We start from the raw sequence: 20,558 nt of genomic DNA, 5'->3' as shown, positions 1-20,558 counted from the left end.
TTGTTCAAGGAAGCATAGGAGAATATGTAAATGGGAAACACACTTTACACTTGTGCACATAGACAAGAGGCACCGGGGCTGGTTCAGGAAAAGGTGCATGGACCAGCAACCAGAGGTGAAGTTTGAAACCAAATTCCTGCTAAGGAAAAATAGATCTGTGCTAAGGTTTGTGTCCAAGGCTGTTCATCACAACATTGTCGATAGTAGTAAAATCTGGAAACAACTTAATGGCAAGAGGAGACCGGTTAAAAAGATAACATGAAAATAAAACTTTAGGGACCGGCAGCGTGGCCTAGTGGCTAAAGTCCTTGCCTTGAATGCACCCCAGAATCCCATATGGGCACAGGTTCTAATCCCAGCAGCTCCACTTCCCATCCAGCTCCCTGCTTGTGGCCTGGGAAAGCAGTCAAGGATGGCCCAAAGCTTTGGGACCCTGCACCCGTGTGGGAGACCCGGAAGAGGTTGCTGGTTCCCGGCTTCACATCGGCACAGCACCAGCCGTTGTGGCCCACTTGGGGAGTGAATCATCGGATGGAAGATCTTCCTCTCTGTCTTTCCTCCTCTCTGTATATCTAACTTTGTAATAAAAATAAATAAGTCTTTTAAAAAAAAAAAAAAACTTTAAATGATCAAGATGGCCATATGTTAAATGACAGCAATCGTGTATGGGGGGGTCACATGTATAGAAAAACACGTAGAACATACACACCCAAAGGGATAGTGTACATGCTTATATCTTTGTGTGTAAATATCAGTGTATTTTTGCTGAACCAGGGTAATATGCCTTTCTCTTAGGATATAAATAAGGTGCATTTGGGGCTTGAACTGAGAGAGAAGTACATGGGGAAGTAACTCACCTTGTTTCATCACTGAAAGCAAAGAAAAAATTGATTTTTTTTTTTACATCAAATCCTAGAAGATCCAAAAATTGAATTTGGCTCGAAGGGAAATTGCTATGGACTATGTAACTTAAAGTAAGGAAAAAAAGTTAAGATATCATGCTACTTTGGAAAAATAAAAAACGCCTGGGTCTACAATGAGTGCAAAGCGAATCTTTCCTCCCGTGATCCTTTTGCAACATACATTTAACGTGGCTATCCACTGTACTGCACCTAACATTTTTTCAATTACCTTGGAATTCATTCTGTATCAGTACATGGAGGACTGTCTTGGTCTTTTAAAAGCTGTAGTGATGTTAGTGGTGGGTATTTAAGTTACTGTCAGAAGTTCATTTTGGCTTGGACAGTAAATGGTCAGTTCTCTAGACTAGAAAGTCAGTATGTCGACTTAAACCTTGCGTTCTACATACTAGGAGACTTCAAAACATACATGGAAAATGAAAAGACTTAAGTTTACTGTGGTGCAAAAAGGAGCTGAATGATGTATAGGTTTTGTGTGTATGTGTGTGTGTGTGTGAGTATTTTGGAGATCTTATGCATGGCTTTCAAAATTCCTTTGCATTAAAAGAAAATGATGTGGTTTTTTTGTTTCATTTCACACAGTTTAAAACTCATATATAAAGATTTGAAAAATACTGGAGAAAATAGGCTTTTTGTTCACAAAGTCCCCAAAATTCCCAATATAGGCAAGAGAGCTGATACTAGGTGTGCCCTCACTTGGGGATGGGGGACAGTGCACACTCGGGCAGGATCAGACTGCTCGCAGGCAGGTGTCCCCCAAGGCCGAGCATCTGGGCCTCGCCAGCAGTTGCGTCCCATCAGGGTGCACCTGACATGGCTTGTTTGGTTTGTTTTGTTTTCTGTCTGTAATTCCCTCTTCCACGTCCCTGTGTGTGTGCGTTTAGCGTTTCCCCACCGTCTTCTAGTCAGGGGTCAGAGTGTGAAGCAGAGATTGCTGCTAGACTTGAGTTCCCGAGAGCCCTTGATGAAGCCACATCACTGGAGACATTTCCCTCATCTCGGCATGGACGATGCCCCGCGGCAGGTGTGTGTGAGTCAGAGACCAAGTTTGGAAAGCACCTAGAACAGTGCCTAGCACATAATGAGAACTAGTCAATGGCTGCTGGCAAGCTCTCTTCTCCATCTTTGCTGCTTGAATTTAGGCTTCCTCTTGCCCCTGTCCCTCCTTGTTTTCCAAACTAAGAGCCACAGTAGTTCTAAAACCCAGGTGTAATTCATGCTTGGTATACAGGCATGATTCAACACCACTTAGAATTCCTTCATCACAGATGTCAGAAACCATGACTTAGAAAATAAAGACAGTCTTTTGGCTCATATAACTTAATAGCTTTATAAGTAACACTGGTTTAGGAGGAGAGCTTTATTCAGTTATTATACATCACTGAAATGCAGCTCTGTCTTCAATCTACCATTCCAAGTATGCACCCCATGGGTAGCCTTCCCACCCCTACCACCCACCCCCCGCTGCTGCCTGCACAGCCTCAGGCTCTCCCTTCACAACCAAATGGCTGCCACAGTTGCAAGCTACATGTGCACATGTATGATCCATAATTTCTTCCAACCTTAGTGTGAAGTGGCACATTGACACTGTTCTCTGATTCATAGCACTTTGTCATCAGTCAGTATGAACTTATCCCCTCACTTTATGCATGAGGCTCTTTGCTACTTCCCATGCTGCTCATCCTGTAGGTAACCCACTCTTTTTTGATTTGTACCCCTTTTTGTGCTCACATCCTTCTAGAAGTAGTGCTGTTTTGTGTAAATAAGATTTTAGTTGATACAATGATCTGATGCGATAGATTGCGCTCTTTCCTGCCTGCCTTCCTTAGCACTGCGCATGTCCACCTTGTCTCTTCTTCCTGCTGCACAGTGTTAACAGGTGTGCATCCCCCATGTTTTATGTCCCTGTCCGCCAAGTTGGGGATACCTAAGCTGTCTTTAATTCTGTATCACCACCAGTAAGGGCTGTGGTTGTTCTTTTTGTGAGTTGTTTGTCTATCTGCTTTGTTCATTAATTAATGTTTCTGTGCTTTTGGTGAATATTAAGCTCATAAGATATGTCAGGTATTTTACACCTGTTTTTAAATCACTTAATGTATTAAAAGGGGAAGACAGAGCTCTCCTATCCTGTGATGTCCTCCCCAAATGGTGACAACAGCCAGGGAGCCAGATGCCTTCTAGGTAGGTGGCAGGAATCCATCCAAACCAAATCATCACATTACCTCCCAGGGTCTGCACTATCAGGAAACTGGAGTCAGGGGCCTGAGCCTGGGATCAAAGCAGAACACTCCAGTATGGGATGCCCGTATCCTAACTGATGACATCACTAGGCCCAGTGCCCACCCCTGCAGCCGTCTTGGAACTTTGTTCCTGGAAGCCTTTATCACGCTGAAATCCTTGCTTTCTGATAGAGCTACTTCTTGTCTTATGTTTGTGTGTTTGAGGGCGGGGGGTGTTAGGAGACGTGCCCATACTCACACCACAGATCTCCTGCATGTTCTGTTAGCTTTGTAGTTTGGCCTCTCATTTGGCCATCTCACCCATCTGCTGGCCATCTTTATTTTTCTTCCTCTGTTGAGGCAGTTTCCCCATCGCTAGCTAGTGAATCGGTAACTTGCCCGTTCATGGGAAGTGCTGTTTTTATCATGTTACGCTCTTAGAAACGAAGGGGCTGTTGCTGTGCTCTTTCCTGTTCCATTGTTGCTTCTTTTATTGTAATACCAATAACTTGCTGTTTTGTCATCATTGTAGGCTTCAGTGTACCCTAACATCTACTAAAGGGAGTCTCTTTTTGCCCTTCCATTTTGGCTCCGTTAAAGTGGCTCTTTATTCTCCCATGTAAATATTAAGGTAAAAGCCCCAACTTGCATGAAAATGATCTATCTCAAATATGGATTAGGATTGATTCTCATTAGTGTGAGTTAGGAAGAACAACAGAAATTTTGCTAAATTACCCCGCTTGTGGTCTATCTCTCCAGGTGTTAAGATCTTCGCTTTTTTTTTTTCTCTGTCCTTCAATAAAGCTTTTAGAGTATTTCTGTAAAGATCTTGTTCATCAGTTGATTTCTAGATACTTGTTGCTTCCAATAATGGAGTCTTATTCTCTGTTGTAATGGTGTACTATTCTCTAGGACTGGTGTGACATTGCTGGTATTAAGCAATAATATTGATTCTTGAAGTTGATTTTATATCCAACAATTCTGCTGAACTCTGAATAGCTCTTCTGTTTATTTTGTTAACTTTTCAATGGATATCCTCATATCATCTACACTTTGATCTCTTCAGTGCTGTCACTTATTCAAATAAACTTTTTACTTATATTCGTTTTATTTGAAAGGGGAGAAAAATAAATGGATTGATCTTGAATTTACTTGTTCTTTCCCCATATGCCAGCAACAGCTAAGGCAGGGCCAAACCAGAATGGGAGCCTGAATTCCATCTGGGCCTTGCACGTGCTGGTAGAAACCCACCTACTTTAGCCACTGTCGGAGGCTGGAAAACAAGCAGGGCAACAGGGGCTCCACGCAGGTACCCTGATGTGGGGTACCAGCATCCCCAACAGCAGCGTGAACCCCTGTGCCAAATGCCTGTCCTGCTTGCACTTTTTATCATGTTCTTTCCTGAAATATTAAACTGGTCCTTCAGTGTAGGCTAACCACTTTGTTGGAAGTGGCATCTTTGCTCCATATCAGGGGAAATAAGTATGATGCTTTTTCTAGATTATTGGTATACAATAGAAAACTCAAGTCTTATTTTCTGGGAATGTTGTTTGTATGTCCTGGTTGAATTAGCTCAAGTGGTCTTCAAATGATCTTCCCCTAATACATATGTTCAACACTAGTAGGGAAATTTTGCTATAATTTTTTATTGTAATTGCTCGGATTTATTTCTCTGTTTATTTGCTGTGTTGTGTATATGTATATATATGTATATATATATATGTATGTGTGTATATATATCTTATTTAGTTTTGCCGTTCCTTACTAGTTTTTCAAAAAGGCATAATTGCTATTGAGTACATTCATATTCAGTATGATTTTATCTTTTTCCTAAAATCTTTATCTTTTACCCATAAAAGTTCCTTCTGCTTTTCTTTATGATGTATTTGCTCTGTCTAGTATTAAATTTGATATTCTGGACATGTGTATCTCAAGGAATATTCCATTGAATGGATGTGTCAGTTCGCATATTTATCAGTGAACAGATCCCTGGGCTGTTTGCACTTTTTGATTATTATGGTGAGTGTTCTTGTTACCATTTGTGTATGAATTCTTGTGGGGATTATGTTTGCATTTCTCTTGGGTGTATACCTAGGAGAGATCTGCAAGATCTTAGGATAACTATGTTTCCTTTTGGAGGGAACCACCACATTCTTTCCCAGAGCAGCGAAGCCATTTGACATTCCCTTGGACAGGTGGCGAGTCCCCAGTTCTTTGCATGCTCAGCATCCCCACCCTGCCATTGCTGTATTCTACCTGTCCTTTCTCCTTGGCAGGAAATGGGATCTCCTCTCTTTGATATACATTTCTGTAATAACTAATGGTATTGGGACAGCTTTTTATTTTTCTTTTCATTATTATTTTAAAGATTTACACTTTTTAATTTGAAAGGCAGAGTTAGAAGGGAAGACAGAGAGAGGTCGCCCACTCACTGGTTCCCTCCCCAAATGGCTGCCGTGGCCAGAACTAGGCCAGTTTGAAGTCAGGAGCTGCTTCTGGTTCTCCCATGTGGGTGCAGGGACCCAAGGACTTGGACCATCCTCTGCTGCTTTACCAAGCCCAGAACAGAGACCTGGATCATAAGTCGAGCAGCCAGGGTTCAGCGCCAAGACTAATCCTCGCCTTGCAAGCTCCAGAATGCCCTGTAGATTCCAGTTCATGACCTGGAAGAAACTCCTGGCTTCGGATCAACTCAGCTCTGACCATTGCGACCGTTTGGAGAGTGAATGCGAACAGAAGATCTCTCTGTCTCTTCTTTTCTCCATAAATGCGATCTGTCTTGCCAATAAAAATCAATTATTTGTTTTTTTTTAAAGAGGTAGGCATGGACACTGCGTAATAGCATAGTGGCTAAAGTCCTCGCCTTGAATGCACCGGGATCCCATATGGGCGCCGGTTCTGATCCCGGTGGCCCTGCTTCCCATCCAGCTCCCTGCTTGTGGCCTGGGAATGCAGTCGAGGATGGCCCAAGGCTTTGGGACCCTGCACCCGCGTGGGAGACGTGGAAGAAGTGGCTTCAGATTGGCTCCAGCCACTGTGGCCACTTGGGGAGTGAATCATCGGATGGAGGATCTTCCTGTCTCTCCTCCTGTTTGTATATTTGCCTTTCCAATAAAAATAAATAAATCTTAAAAAAAAAGGGGGGGTGGCAGGCAGGCAGGTAGGTAAGTAAGATAGGAAGAAAGGGAGGGAGGGTCTAAGGCCTGGAATGTCTGGAAGTGTTGCTTCTTCACATCTAGATGATTGGCCAGATAGAATTTTAAAGAGTTTTCTTTCACCAGTTTCTGTCACTTGGAAATACAGCCTAGTTACTCTCCCTCCACCCCCCAGATCTCTTTTAAGATCAATGTCAACGTCCTTCTTTGGACTATGTTCCTTCTGTCAGGATTTTTGGAATTCTTTGTCTTTGATGTTCTTACATTTCACTATAATTTTGTCAAAGAATAGTTTTGTTCTGCATGAGACTTTTGACATAGACTCTTTTTTTTAAGATTTTTTTTTTTTTTCGAAAGCCAGATTTACAGAGAGAGAAGGAGAAACAGAAAGACCATCCATCCACTGATTAACTCCCCCACATGGCTGCAATGACCAGAGCTGGGCCAGTCTGAAGCTAGCAGCCAGGAGCCTCTCACCTGGGTGTAGGGTCCCAAGAACTTAGGCCATCCTCTTATGCTTTCCCAGGCCATAAGCAGGGAAATGGATCAGAACTGGAGCAGCTCAGACTCCAACCAGCACCCATATGGGACATTGGTGCCACAAGAGGAAAGTTAGCTGACCATGCCATGCATTGGTCCCAACTTGGAATTCTTTTTAAGTTGAAATTTGCTCACTTGTTTCTCTTTTTCTCTCTTCTTGGGAGACTTGTGTTGTACAGTGCTGACACACTTGTATCACTTGCGTTCTTCCTATGTCTTCTTTTTTTGCCTAAAGATGATTTGTTATTATTATTCTTCTTATTATTATTTCTATTTGAAAGGCACAGTAACGGGGAAGGAGAGGAAGAGGAAGAGAGAGAAAGACAAACAGCAAACACTTCCATTTGCTGGTTTCCTCAGCAGGTGTTCACAGTATCCCAGGCTGTCCTAGGCTGAATAAGGAGGCAGGAACTCCACCCAGGACCCCACGTGGGGGCAGGATCCAAGTACTTAGACCATATTCTGGTGTCTTCTCGGGTGCAGTGGCAGGGAGGTGGATCGGAAGTGGAACAGCTAAGACTCAAACTGGTGCTCAGATGCAGTGTCGGCTTCACAGGCTGTGACTTAACTTGCCACAACACAAGCCCCATATTTTCTATGTGTATCAAATACTTTTGGATTTTCTTTATTCTCCTTATCACTTCCCAGTGTCATCCAGAAAAATTCCTTCAGCTGATCTAGACCATAATCCATTTTACAGCTCCTCCAACAATACCCACTCTTGTTTTTATCTAACCTGTTGGATTTGTTCGACTGTTAATCTCTCTTATACCTCATTTTCGATTTAGTTCAGTAAAACTTCTTGTTCCTTCATGACTTCCCTCTTCTCTCTCTAAGGATTCTGGTAATCTTATTTTAGAGTCTTACTTGGTCTCGTTCCATTCTGGTTTGTCTAGCACAGTTTGTTCAATTCTTTGTCTTTTTCTGTGATTATTCTCTTGAAATATAGTTATTTTAACCTGTGAGCTTGATTTTCCCCAGGGCTTGTCAGTTTTCAGAGCTGATGATTTTCTGCAAAAGGTTAAGGTCAAGGTCCAGGCTGCAGCCTGTGTGCTGGGAGCACCAGTGACCTTTCCCAGAGCAAAGTGCCAGGCAGCAAAACCAAACCTTGAGTCAGTCTGTGGAGCTGCTCGGGCACGTTGTTGTGTTCTACTAACCTCTATGTTCATGTGGCTTTTTTCTGTTTGTGTTTGGTGGGTTGTTATTATATATCCCTGCCTGTTGGAATCTTCACATGGAGCATTCTTTGAGGCCTACCTTTAAAATAAGTCCTTCCAAAGAGTATTGGAGTCTTCAAGATACTGCCAACCCACACCCACTTCAGACAGGATTCATTGCAGCCGCAAATCCAAGCAAATTGCAGCCACAAAGCAATAAGCTTATTACTGATGGCTGAGAACTCCTGTAAGAGGGGCCACCTACCCAAAGATTCAGTTGAGACTGAAAAATCTTATTGGCAAGGTTAGAAGTTTTACTTTCACTCCCAGGCATGAGGTCACTCTGTGGACTTGGCACTGCACCACGGCCTGTGGTGTGACCTCCTACCGTGGTGACAGGCAGCCTCCTGCACTCTGCTGGCAGCTCAGTCAAGCTGTCAGCAAGCATTTTTGTGTATTCTGAGATTTCACCCAACACTTTAAGGTATTCTTTATTGAGAGATTTTGCTACACTGTTGATTATCAATGTCAAAAACAACATGTGTTTTATTTTAAAATAATAGTGACTATGAATATGCAATACTTGCACATTAACTGTGCCTTCACACAGCCCAGTCCGTAAGTCCAAGTGTCCCCAGTGCGGTACAGTGAGTGTCCTGATGCAAGAGCAGATGTTCCCCAAGGAGAAAGTGGTAATGATGTCATTTCACTCACTAAACTGGGACTCTTTCTGTGTCAGTTTCACCAGAGACCCCAAAGGCTGAGAACAAAACCATAGGTGCCAAGTTCTTCCACAGTCTAAAGGGAGGAGGAGCTAGCTCATCCTTGCAGCCTATGCTAAGAGATGGTGAAACCCATAGCGCCAGCTCCGTGTTGGGAAGGAGTGGCTTGGCATCTGCAGCGGGGCTGTGTTGGAGCGTGTGGAAGTGCTTGTCCAGGTACTGGCTGTCTGCCCTTCTCACCAGGCAGGATGGGAGGGCAAGGATCTCTCTTCCTCTTGTTCCAAGCGAGGGGCTCCGCCTACGGACCATCTAGATGGCACTGCACATCTCCCGAAGTCTGGGAGGACCAGGGGACAGTATCTGACTTGCTCCAAATATTCCTGAATACAAGGCACAATTGCCCCACTCTCCAACCCCAGGAGCGGACAGAGGTGGACCAAGGCTGCCTATCCTTCCAGAGGCCCGGGGCCTGGTGCAGTCATTTTAAGAAGGCATACCAAGAGGGATGGGATGAGTTCTCTGAAGCAGGGAACCCCCAGAAGCTCAGGGGCTGGGCCGGAAGCCACGCATGTATCTGGAGGAGGTCTGCCCTTGTGGGATCGGCTGGTGAGAGCGTTTCACTGGTGGGCGAAGTCACAGAAACACCTGCAACAGTTCTGAGAGCGGGACAGGAACATCAGTGTCCAGCTCGGCTCCTGCAGCGACATTGGGCACCTGCTTCCCCCTGCCTCCACAGAGAGCAGGCCCAGAACTGCACCTGGCAAGTGGGGGAGACGGGACTGCAAGAACCGGAAACAGTGCTGACCCAGACCCCTTCTCCACAGAACACCCAGGCTGGAACAGGGGTGATGACTTGTCAAATTGTGTTAGGACACTGGAAAGGACTAGGAATACCTTGAAAAACAGGCTCTTCTTCAAGTAATAACAGTTATGATAATAAACCCTTGATCCTGTGTTATCTGAAAGCAATTGGAAAAGCTGTCAGGTTTCTGCGGGCCTAGAAAAGAACCTGTCCATCACAAGCAATTTGTAGGGACACTTGAGGGAACATGAAAGTCGCCTTCATCAGGTTGCTCGCTCAATGAAAGGTTGCATGGGAGAACAGGTCAGGCTGCTGCTGCCCTGACGCCCTCACAGCCCACTTGGCTGCCAGTTTGGCAATATGGAGAAGTGGAGATGAACTTGGGAATTTTAATGTGATGCAAGCTGGGCAAGTTTCAAACCAAAGACGACTGCCCTGCCATGTCCTGGACAAGCGTTGTGGGCCAGCCCTAGCTTCAGGCAGGAGAGGAAGCAGTTCCCTGAGAAAGTACCTGCTGGCACACTGAGAAGGAACCCCTGGCTATCTAGTCACATCTGGCAGGTGCAGCTTGCTTGTTCATGGTTATATTTATGTTGATCACAATATCTGCTATTTCTAGGCTATGGATGTTACCAGTGAAGCCGACTTGATTCAAAGTAAAACCTTCAAATAGTGGAGACTACTGCACAGTGGGAAGTGGCCATTAACACCTCGTATATCAGAGCTGCCAAATACGAAGGTGTTTGGATTTTCTGTATTCCTGGTGTGCAGATCTTTCCTTTGTGGGCCGGAGGACGTTGCTGCAGAGTGTTTCCGGCGCCTTTCTTTTCCCACGTCCCTCTGGGCTATTCTGAACTGCAGAGGAACTAGAATGGAAGAAGCAGCAACCTTTCCCAAATTCCCTTGCCTTCACGGCTCTTCAAGACAGGATGACGTGCTGCCAGTGTGCTCCTGCAGGTGGGGAGGAAGAAGAGGAGTTCCTTTGTGGTGACACCTAGCAAATGTGGAAGTGGGGCCTGGCAGCCCTGCTTCCATTACATTGGAGCTGTCAAGTACAGGAGTTTTCTAGATTTTCCTGACCTGAGTGGCCACTGCAGCCAGCCTCCTGTGCTCGGAGAGCACATGTATAGTGGTGGCAAGCTATGCCTGGCTCCCAGATCCCGCAGCCCTTCTGAAAGTGTTGGGAGCATCTAAGTGCCCTGTATTTTCTTTTTGATGAAAGGCCTGTGATGGTTTCCTGTATGCTTACTGGGCCCTGCCTAGCTGACGTTGAAAGACATGAACATGCTTCATAGGTCTCTTCAGTTAAAAGTATTTTTTCTTTAGCTATAAGTGACACATGAATTTCATGCTATGAAGAGAGAAATTTGAAAACTGATGTTTCGAAATCGTTATCACTATGTGATTTTGTTGCCTGAACTAAAGTGTTAAAGATTTTTTTTCATAATGGAACATATTGAGTTACATTGTTTTAAATAAAATAAACTGTTCTTTACTGAAATTAAAATTTTTTACTGTTAATAAATAAAATATTTTCAAAGCATTGTTTAGTTCCTTTTCAAAAACCTTGATTTGTATTTTGTGCATGTTTTATGATGTATGTACTAAATTGGTGTAGTGATAAATGTCTATAAATTTAAAATAAATAAAAGATATATAGGGCACAAGATTTTTACTGATATGGATACACACTCAAAGTTTGGCAGTTATATTTTAGGACACACAGCTGCAGCATGGAAGGTCATGCCGGTACACACATGCGCCTCTTTCATGGGAACTAACATATTCTGTGATTGCAGCGAGAGATTAGCTCCTACAGTGTCCGCCCCCACAGTTTCATTGGGCACAGAAAACTCATTGGGCATCAACACAGAGCTTCAAGGATGGGATAGAGGTGACCGAGGGGGATGCAGTTAGGGTCTCCCTTGTGAACAATCTGGCCATTGCCCTGCCCCATAAATCTGCTGATGCCTCAGCTCACTTGGTTGTGTGCTCACCTGTCACCTTGTCACTAGGGACCTCCTTGAACATGCTCTCCAGGGACCAGCTCCCAGCCCTGACTTTCATTTTTCACTCCCACCCCCACCCATGGCACATGTCACCATTGGACACACTAGTTCATTGCATAATTAGCTGTGTTTTCTAGCATCTAGACTTATGTCTGGCTCATAGCAGGTGCTCAGTAAAACTGAATAGTAAAATATTTGCTTTCCCAACTGCCCTTGAAGCCATGGCATGTGACCCAGGCCATGCCAATTGGACACTTCCTGCCATGGAATGTGATTCTTGGGTACTGATGTAAATGTATTCTGGCACAGCAATGTAAACAAGCCAGCCCCAGCAGGTATGTATGTCTGTACAATCCATGCCCAGTGGCCCTGGATCAGTACTGCAAGCTATGGTGACTGTGCCTGTAATATTTTCACGTTACCAGATTTATCGTAGGATTTGGGGAGAACTTCTTGGCTGTATGGCTTCCAAACTCGGTTTCTAATCTGACCAGAAAATTTGAATAGCATTTAACATTTTTAAAAAATATTTATTTTTATTAAAAAGTCAGATTTATAGTGAAGAGAGAAAGATCTTCCATCCACTGGTTCACTCCTCAACTGGCCGCAATGGCCGGGGCTGAGCTGATTTGAACCCAGGAGCTGGGAGCTTCTTTTGGGTCTCCACTTGGTTGCAAGGTTCCTTGGCAGCAGCAGGCTGGCAGGAATGCTTGGTTAGACAGTGCTGGGTTTTTGTTTAATCTTTTACTATTATTATTAATGTTGTCTACATAGTTGAGAGGAATGCAATCCATGTGGGCCGTTGGAGGGTCCAGTATAGAGAAAGGTTGGTGGGACAAATATTTTAATGTTTTTTTCCTACTGTATCTCATAGGGGAGGAAGGGGAGAAGGCTACTCCTACTTCAGCACTCAGGAATAGTGGGTGGTCCTTTAATGACGCCTGAGAGACCCCTAGCTGGGGAAGAGTGTTCCAAGGGTGTTACTTGAGCCCATGTGATGGTTCTGAGTTGTCGATCTCACTCATTGCCCCCAGGATTCAGTAAAACTTTTCAGGGTCTACTGATTGATGATGCCCACCTTACTGCCTCCACAGACCCAGACACTTGCGTCAAAGCTGGCCAGGAGAGCCACCTATCTTGTTCTGCTTTCCATCTTCTGACAAGGTACTGGGTATCCACTGCTAGCCTAGATGAGCTGGCTGTCATGTCCCCTTTGTCAATCTGGGCATGCTGTCCACTGCACAGGCCTCAAAAACTGAGGTACAGTCCAAAGTCAGACTACACTGTGGCCCAGGTTTGAGTTCAGCAGGGAATCCCACAGAAATCTCACCTTGGGGCAGGGCATGGTAGCCTAGCAGCTAAAGACCTCGCCTTGCATGCACCAGGATCCCATCTGGGTGCCGGTTCCAATCCCAGCAGCCCCGCTTCCCATCCAGCTCCCTGCTTGTGCCTGGGAAAGCAGTAGAGATGTCCTAAAGCTTTGGGACCCTGCACTCGCATGGAAGACCCGGAAGAAGGTCCTGACTTCTGGCTTCAAAATGAACTCAGCTCCAGCCAGTGCGGCCACTTGGAGAGTGAACCAGTGGACGAAAGATCTTTCGCTCCTGTTAATTTGCCTTTGCAAAAAAAAAAATCTTTAAAAAAAGAAAAAAAATGTTCTTTAAAACAAACAAACAGACAAACAAACAAAAAGCCTCTACTTGCAAAGCCAGCATCCCTTGTGGGTATTGGTTCGAGTCCCAAGTGCTGCGTTTCGGATCCGGTTCCCTATGGAGGTACCTGGGAAAGCCAAAGCTAGCCCCAGTGCTTGGGGACTGGGATGGAACTGCAAGCTCCTCGTTTTGATTTAACAAACTATATTATTAAACAAAAAAGATACAGCAAGGGTCTATTTAGGCAAAGTATGCGCTAATGTGTCTCCTGTCAACTGGGCTCCCTCCGACCCGAGGCCCCAATTCGCAATAACCACCGGAAGACTCCGGGGGGTTCCTGGCAATGCGGTCACTGGGCGCAGGGGCCAAGCCAGTCTCCCCCGCCCGCGGCTCCTCCTGGGCTGCACCTGCTGCCGGGGGGACCGGGCCACGGCTAGGGCATCCGCGCAGGTCAAGGGCGCTGACTCCCACCCTCACTCGCTCACGGCCAAATCGCAGACTCAACAAGACACGACCCCGGGGGCCCTGTGCCGGCGAGGCCGCGGAAATAGCCTCAGCATCTCCACCGGAAACAGAAGCTGACCGCCGGCGCCCCCTAGCGGAAGGTCGGAGCTCAGCCTCACTGCCAAAGCCGCACGACCGGAAGGGGCCGGCCGTTTCCGGTATGAGCTCGCCGGCGCCGGATCTCCTCGGAGGGCGAGGCTGGAGGGTCGGGACGCTCCGCCGCCACTTCGCATCCCGCCTTTGTGCGCAGGCGCAGGGCTACGCGGTTTGCCGAGCGTGCGCGTGCACGCGTCGCGGCGGCCTGTCAACGCGGCGTCGAGCAGACGCCTCAGCAGCGGTATTGTGGCCGTAGGTTTGAAAAACTACAACTCCCGGCATGCTCCCCGCTCCCGCCAGGACTGGGTGTGGTCAAACCGGATAGGGTAGATACTTGGGTGTGACGTACCAACGATAAAATAATTGAATACGATACTTCAGTACGGCACTTCTAGAAGCCCCAGTGGCCTAATGGATAAGGCATTGGCCTCCTAAGCCAGGGATTGTGGGTTCGAGTCCCATCTGGGGTGGCTTTAATTTTTGCTGTGTTAATTTCCGAAAATGCACTGACATTCTTGTGTCTTCAAGGTTGTGGATCTGTGTGGTTCTTCTAGATGTTCGACTTGCTTACGAGAATTAGCATGCTTCCTCCTAGCCGCAGGTCTCTTAAGCTTTCTTTGAAGTCGGCCATTACGATGAAATTTTGTAGGCCTTTTAGAAATCGTTAAGTATGTTCTCTGCGCGTTCCGTACCGAGCCCACAGCCCTGATGTGGGTGTTTCTCCCTGATACTCGGCGCTCGGCCCTGTAACAGCGTGTTAAGATAATAAGCTATGGAAAGGATTTTCCTGCGGCGGTTACCCTCGGCTTTCGTTTGCTTTTCTCTTTACTCGTTGGGACGCTGCTCGGCGTTCGACTCACATGGCTGCCTTCTTGAGGGAAGGCTGGTCATCGATAGGGAGAGAGCCCGCGGTGGGTCGGAACGTACCACTGGGCGGCCGGAAAAGGGGCGCGCGGAGGGTTGCGCCGGCCGAGGGACGCCCTGGCGCCGCAGGCCCAGAGGACAGGAACATGGCGGCCTTGGGGTCTCCGTCGCGCACGCTGCGAGGCCTTCTGCGGGAGTTACGTTACCTGAACGCGGCCACCGGTCGACCCTATCGCGACACCGCGGCCTATCGGTACCTACTGAAGGCTTTCCGTGCACATCGGGTACGGACGCCGCGGCCCCAAGTGCTCCACGTCCCACACAAGGACGGGGACCTGGCATCGGGGCGTTAGTTAGCCTTTTGAGGCCGGCCGTCCCCCGAGCCCCTGTCCGAACCAGACTGACAGGGTTTCTGGTGTCGGACCAGCGAGGCAGCACCGTGGCCCTGGTCCGTCGTTTCAGGCCCGCGGAGCCGTCCGGGGGCATTTCATCGGGTGGTCGGCTGCCCTCGCTGAGACGTCGGGGCAGGGAGCGGGTGCGAGGGATAGCTGGGACGACTTGCAGAAATTGGCAGGCCGACGACTGAGCTGCTGGCCAAGGGGGAACTTGTTGGAGAGCAGGAACTGCTGTGTGTGCGCTGTAGCCGTATGATAACCTGTGAGGAAGTGGCGCTGCCAGTTACATTAGCTGGGTGGGTGGCATAAATAACAGGACGTATGTGGGAGATCGGTGGTGAAATCCTTTGCCAGGGGTGTTAATATGGAGCTGTAGAACAGCTAGAAGCTGCCTCGCCAGGCTGTCGTTTAGTTATACAGTCCTCGCCCATCCACTGCTGCCTTTGGAATTCTGGAGCTGGCTTAGACAGAAAGATGGTGCAGTCTACATCAAATCGAGTAGGTTGGCAAGGCAGCCCAAGCTTTAGGGATTGGAAGTTACTATCCTTGATCAATGAAGGGAAAGGCCGCGTTTCTGAGCCTTGGAAGTTACAACGCAAAATCTTGGAACTAAAGGGCACCTAGTTTATATTTGAAATACAGCAATTCAAGAGGGAGAAACGGATCTTACATCTGCTGGTTACGTGGCCACAGTGGGGCCGTCCGGACGAGGTAGAAGCCAGCAGGCTGAGTTCCCTCTTGGTCTCCCTAATGGGGCAAAGCATGGGGCTCTCCTTGGCTGCTGGAACAAACTGAACTGGCGCCAGAGGGGACGCATGCGGGAACTGCTGGGGTGGCTTCACCTACTGCACCGTAACACCAGCCCTGGTATGTTTTTTTTTTTTAACTTGAGAGGCAGAGTTACATAAAGAGAAGCAACAGAGGCAGAGAGGTCTTGCATCTGCTGGTTCACAACATGTGCGGCTACCAGGAGCCCTGAGCTCCACTGGGGTCTCCCTGCTGATGGCAGGGACCCAAGTAAACTGGCGGTCTTCCCGCTCTCCCAGGCGCATGAGCAGGGAGCTGTGAGGAATGCTAAGGCTGGGGTGGGCAGCATTGCAAGTGGCCATAAAGCTTGAGTAAGAAGATGTGCTTGATCCTGTCTCTTAAGCTTAATCATCTGAAGGCCTGTACAGTGAAGCTCTTAGGATAAGTGCGAAGCGTATAGACAACGGGCCTGTTATGAACACGAGGTCGTCAGAGGAGGCTTTCACAAGGCGAACGTAGCTGAGACATGTGGGATCAATTGGAGTTACCGAGTAAGTGGGAGTGAGGGAAGGTGGGGATCCCCATGAAGATGCTGTCGGGCAGAAAACCCTGAGTGACAAATCTCCAACAGTGGTGTGTGGGTGGAGGAAGCGGTAGTGGTGGTAGGTAGGAATTAAACTTCAGTGGAAGTGTAGTGGAAGGTCGTGGTAAGATTTTGAAGGCAACACGATTGTAGTTGTATCTGCTGGAGTTTTTCATGGTCCTGGAGAGCATGACTGGAATTCACGGTAACAATTCCAGGAACACCACCGTGTCCGTCACCCTTGAGGACAGGAATAGTTGCTTTTCACTTCTGGCTCAGAGCTAGCTTGGAAGTGACTGCTGCATTGTATCGTCCTGTCTCCTGTCGTCTCCGGGGCCACGGCTGGCATCTCCTTTGGGAGCTGTGGTGCACAGGCTGGCCCTTTCTTGACACCTTGTGCTTCAGGCACCAGTGACGTCAGGATCACAATCCTATCTAACAGTGAATTCCTGTCTCACATCCTACAAATGTGGCCTTATCTAAATGGACGAGACCCCTCAGTAATGCTTGGCGTTCATCTCCTTTTTTTTTTAAATTTTTATTAGAAAGTCAGATATACAGGAGAAAGGAGGAGAGACAGAGAGGAAGATCTTCCGTCCACTGATTCACTCCCCAAGTGGTTGCAACAGCCAGGGCTGCACTGATCCAAAGCCAGGAGCCAGGAGCTTCTTATGGGTCTCCCACGCGAGTGCAGGGTCCCAAGGCTTTGGGCTGTCCTCAACTGCTTTCCCAGGCCACAAGCAGGGAGCTGAATGGAAAGCAGAGCCGCTGGGGTTAGAACTAGTACCCATATAGGGTCCCAGCACATACAAGGCAGGGACTTTAACCACTAGGCTACTGCACTGGGCCCTTTTTAAAATTATTATTTAAGATTTATTTGTTTGTTTGAAAGGCAAAGTTACAGAAAGAGAGAAATCTTCTATATGCTGATTCACTCCCCAAATGACCAGAGCCAGGAACCAGGAGCTTCTGGGTCTCCCACATGAGTGTAGGGACCAAAGACTTGAGCCATCCTCTGTTGCTTTCCCAGGCCATTAGCAGGGAGCTGGGTCAGAAATGGAGCCACCAGGGCTAGAACTAGTACCCATATGAGACGCTGGCATTGCAGATGGGAGCTTAATGTACCATCCCACAACACTGGCCAGTGGACATTAATTTCTCATAAATTTTCAATTATTATTTTTTAAAGATTTTGTTTTTTATTACAAAGTCAGATATTCAGAGAGGAAGATCTTCCATCCAATGATTCACTCCCCAGGTGACCACAACATCCGGTGCTGCACCGATCTGAAGCCAAGAACCAGGAGCCTCTTCCAGGTCTCCCACGCGGGTGCAGGGTCCCAAGGCTTTAGGCCATCCCTGACTGCTTTCCCAGGCCACAAGCAGGGAGCTGGATGGGAAGCGGGGCTGCTGGGATTGAACCGGCGCCCATATGGGATCCCAGTGCATTCAAGGCGAGGACTTTAGCCACTAGGCCATCGTACCTGGCCCAATTTTCAATTATTAAATAATTGTTTTTTCATTACTCAGTTGAAGGAATTACAGATAGAGAGGGGGGAGAGAGAGATCTTCTGTCCACTTGTTCACTCCCCAAATGGCTGCAGCTGCCGAGGCTGGGCCGAGCAGAAGCCGATAGCTTCGTCCAGGTCTCCCAGGTGGACACAGGGGCCCAGGCATCTGAGCTGCCCTCTGCAGCTCTCCCAGGTGCATTAGCAGGGAGGTGCACTGTACTATGAGCAGCTTGAATTGACTCCCGTACGGGGCGCTGGCACTGCTGACAGTGGCGTCACGTGCTCCTGATTGCTCAAGGTCGTTTTACTGAAACAGGTGAATTCCATTTTTGAACAGCTAACGAGTACCACTTTACATACATCATGTGCAGATCTTGGGTTTTCAGAATCTCACCCTAGACATTCAAGTAGAGAAAGGGGACTCTGTGGGCAGTCAGAGGTGCTGAGGACCTGAGCCACACTTGGATGAGGCTCCCTGGAGCGTTCAAGGCAGTGCACCTGTCAGTATCACCATCACCAGACAACAGTGTACACCTGTGAGAGTACTCTGGAAAAATTGGGATTATGAGAAAAAAAACTGGATCTCAAATTTTTTGCTTCAAAATAAGCATTTTAATTTCATTTTCGACCAATGGTTTGAAGTACCCTGGTATACATGTGTGTGTCTCCTTTGTGCGATGTGTTTCCTCCAGGGTGCTGCTTTGCTCCGTCTTTCTCGGAAGGTCTGTCTGGGTGGCCGAGGGGTTAACAGAGGGTCTGACTTTGCTGCCCTCTAGGTCACCAGCGAGAAGCTGTGCAGAGCCCAGCATCAGCTTCATTTCCAAGCCGCCACCTACCTCTGCCTGCTGCGCAGCGTCCGGGAACACGTGGCTCTGCACCAGGAGTTCCACGGCAAGGGGGAGCGCTCCGTGGAGGAGTTAGCTGGCCTGGTGGGCCTCAAGTTGCCCCAGCAGCCTGGCGGGAAGGGCTGGGAGCCGTGACCATGGAGACGCTCCTTGGATGCTGCCTTCCTGCATGGATTGAATCACCTCTATCCACATGTATTTATCACTATAAAAATAATTTTCTAAAAAAAAGTCTTTGTGATTTTGTTGACTACTTTGTTCTTGGAATGAACTGGAAAAAGTTTTATCTGAGTATGTTTCATTAGGTTGATGTTCAAGTTTTTTTTTAGAGAGGAGGAGAGACAGGAAGATCTTCCGTTCGATGATTCACTCCCCAAGTGAGTGCAACGGCCAGTGCTGCGCTGAAGCCAGGAGCCAGGAGCCAGGAACCTCCTCCAGGTCTCCCACACGGGTGCAGGGTCCCAAGGCTTTGGGCTGTCCTCGACTGCTTTCCCAGGCCACAAGCAGGAAGCTGGAGCTGCCGGCATTAGAACCGGCGTCCATATGGGATCCCGGTGCGTTCAAGGCAAGGCCTTTAGCTGCTAGGCCACAGCACTGGCCCACATTTTATTTTTGATAATATTTACATATTTGATTAGGGTGCAGAGGGTCAAGGGTTAGAGGAAAGTGGGTGAGACCATGGTTTGCACATTCTCTTTGTTTTCCTTCCTGTATCTGGGGAAGGGGAGATACAAGGGGAGAAGCCATATCCAGCCTCCCACCCATCCCAGGGTCCCCGACGTGGGGCCTGCTCTGAGGGTCCTGCTCAAGTGGTTTTGATAATTCAACAGTTCTTAATTGCTGCCAGTCTTGCCACTCTGGTCACGACGGAAGCTCCAGACTGCACTGGCTCACGGTCTACCTCCATTTGCCCAGATTTTCACTGCCAACATATAGCTGGGGTAGGTGATCAATTTCTTCTGTTCCCTGTTGTGGTACTAGGTGTCCTCTGCAGGTTTTGATGGACTGCCATATCCTCTGTGTGCATCTGGATATGCTGACCACTGCTCCATCTAAGCTACACTGAGGACGCCCAGCTCTAACATAAGCACTCCACTGTCAGAACATGGAACGTGCAATTCTCTTCATGGCCTGAATTCTAAGTCCAGCAATTCAGTTGGAAGGATTCCCAAAGAAACTTCATCTAAGGTGATCCCAGACCTGATTTTTTGTTAAAGATTTATTTTTATTTTAAAGTCAGATATGCAGAGAGGAGGAAAGATACAGAGGAAGATCCTCCATCCATTAATTCACTCCCCAAGTGACCACATCGGTCGGTGCTGCACCGATCCAAAGCCGGAAACTTCCTCTAGATCTCCCATGTGACTGCAGGGTCCCAAGGCTTTGGGCCGTCCTCAACTGTTTCCCCAGGCCACAAGCAGGCAGCCAGTTGGGAAGCGTGGCTGCTGGGATTAGAACTGACGCCCATATGGGATCCCGGCATGTTCAAGGTGAGGCCCACGCTGGGCCCAGACTTGATTCTTCTGTGTACTTGCCAATACAGGGTCCAGCACAGTCCGTCACCCAAATTGGCCTACATGCACACTGTTAATTGCAATTCCTGGGTCAGTTCTGTCTCTAGCCCTGTCTTCTATGCAAACTAATGGATGTTGCAGTCTAGCCTGATCACACACAGATATTTTATTAGAAAGTAAGAGTCAGAAGAAAGGAGAGACAAATACCTTTCTTCTGCTGGTTCACTCCTCAAGTGGACATATCGGCTGGAGCTGAGCTGATCTGAAGCCAGGAGCCAGGAGCCTCTTCTAGGTCTGCCATGCGGGTGCAGGGTCCCAAGACT

At 47.6% G+C, this 20,558-nt stretch overlaps 1 protein-coding gene and 1 non-coding gene across 2 annotated transcripts; both read left to right on the top strand.

Moving 5' to 3' along the window:
- The first annotated feature begins 14,173 nt into the window (after window positions 1-14,173).
- On the top strand, window positions 14,174-14,246 carry TRNAR-CCU (transfer RNA arginine (anticodon CCU)). The gene has a single exon. It is a non-coding gene; the product is annotated as a tRNA-Arg (tRNA).
- Window positions 14,247-14,717: 471 nt separating this feature from the next.
- Window positions 14,718-18,950, top strand: FMC1 (formation of mitochondrial complex V assembly factor 1 homolog). Its single transcript, XM_012929618.2, has 2 exons — window positions 14,718-14,924; window positions 18,653-18,950. Exons 1-2 carry the CDS (start codon window positions 14,787-14,789, stop codon window positions 18,854-18,856), a joined length of 342 nt encoding a protein of 113 aa, XP_012785072.1. The 5' UTR covers window positions 14,718-14,786; the 3' UTR covers window positions 18,857-18,950.
- The last annotated feature ends 1,608 nt before the right edge of the window (window positions 18,951-20,558 follow it).

This window comes from Ochotona princeps, chromosome 25 (assembly GCF_030435755.1).
Source record: "Ochotona princeps isolate mOchPri1 chromosome 25, mOchPri1.hap1, whole genome shotgun sequence".
NCBI lineage: Eukaryota > Metazoa > Chordata > Mammalia > Lagomorpha > Ochotonidae > Ochotona > Ochotona princeps.
Note: the sequence above shows the minus strand (reverse complement) of the source record. Positions and strands in the feature narration are given on the sequence as shown.

Coding starts and splice junctions, on each gene's coding strand:
- FMC1 (XM_012929618.2), top strand. CDS start 14,787: ATGGCGGCCTTGGGGTCTCCGTCGCGCACGCTGCGAGGCCTTCTGCGG. Junction 14,925..18,652: donor AGGCTTTCCGTGCACATCGG/GTACGGACGCCG, acceptor GCTGCCCTCTAG/GTCACCAGCGAGAAGCTGTG.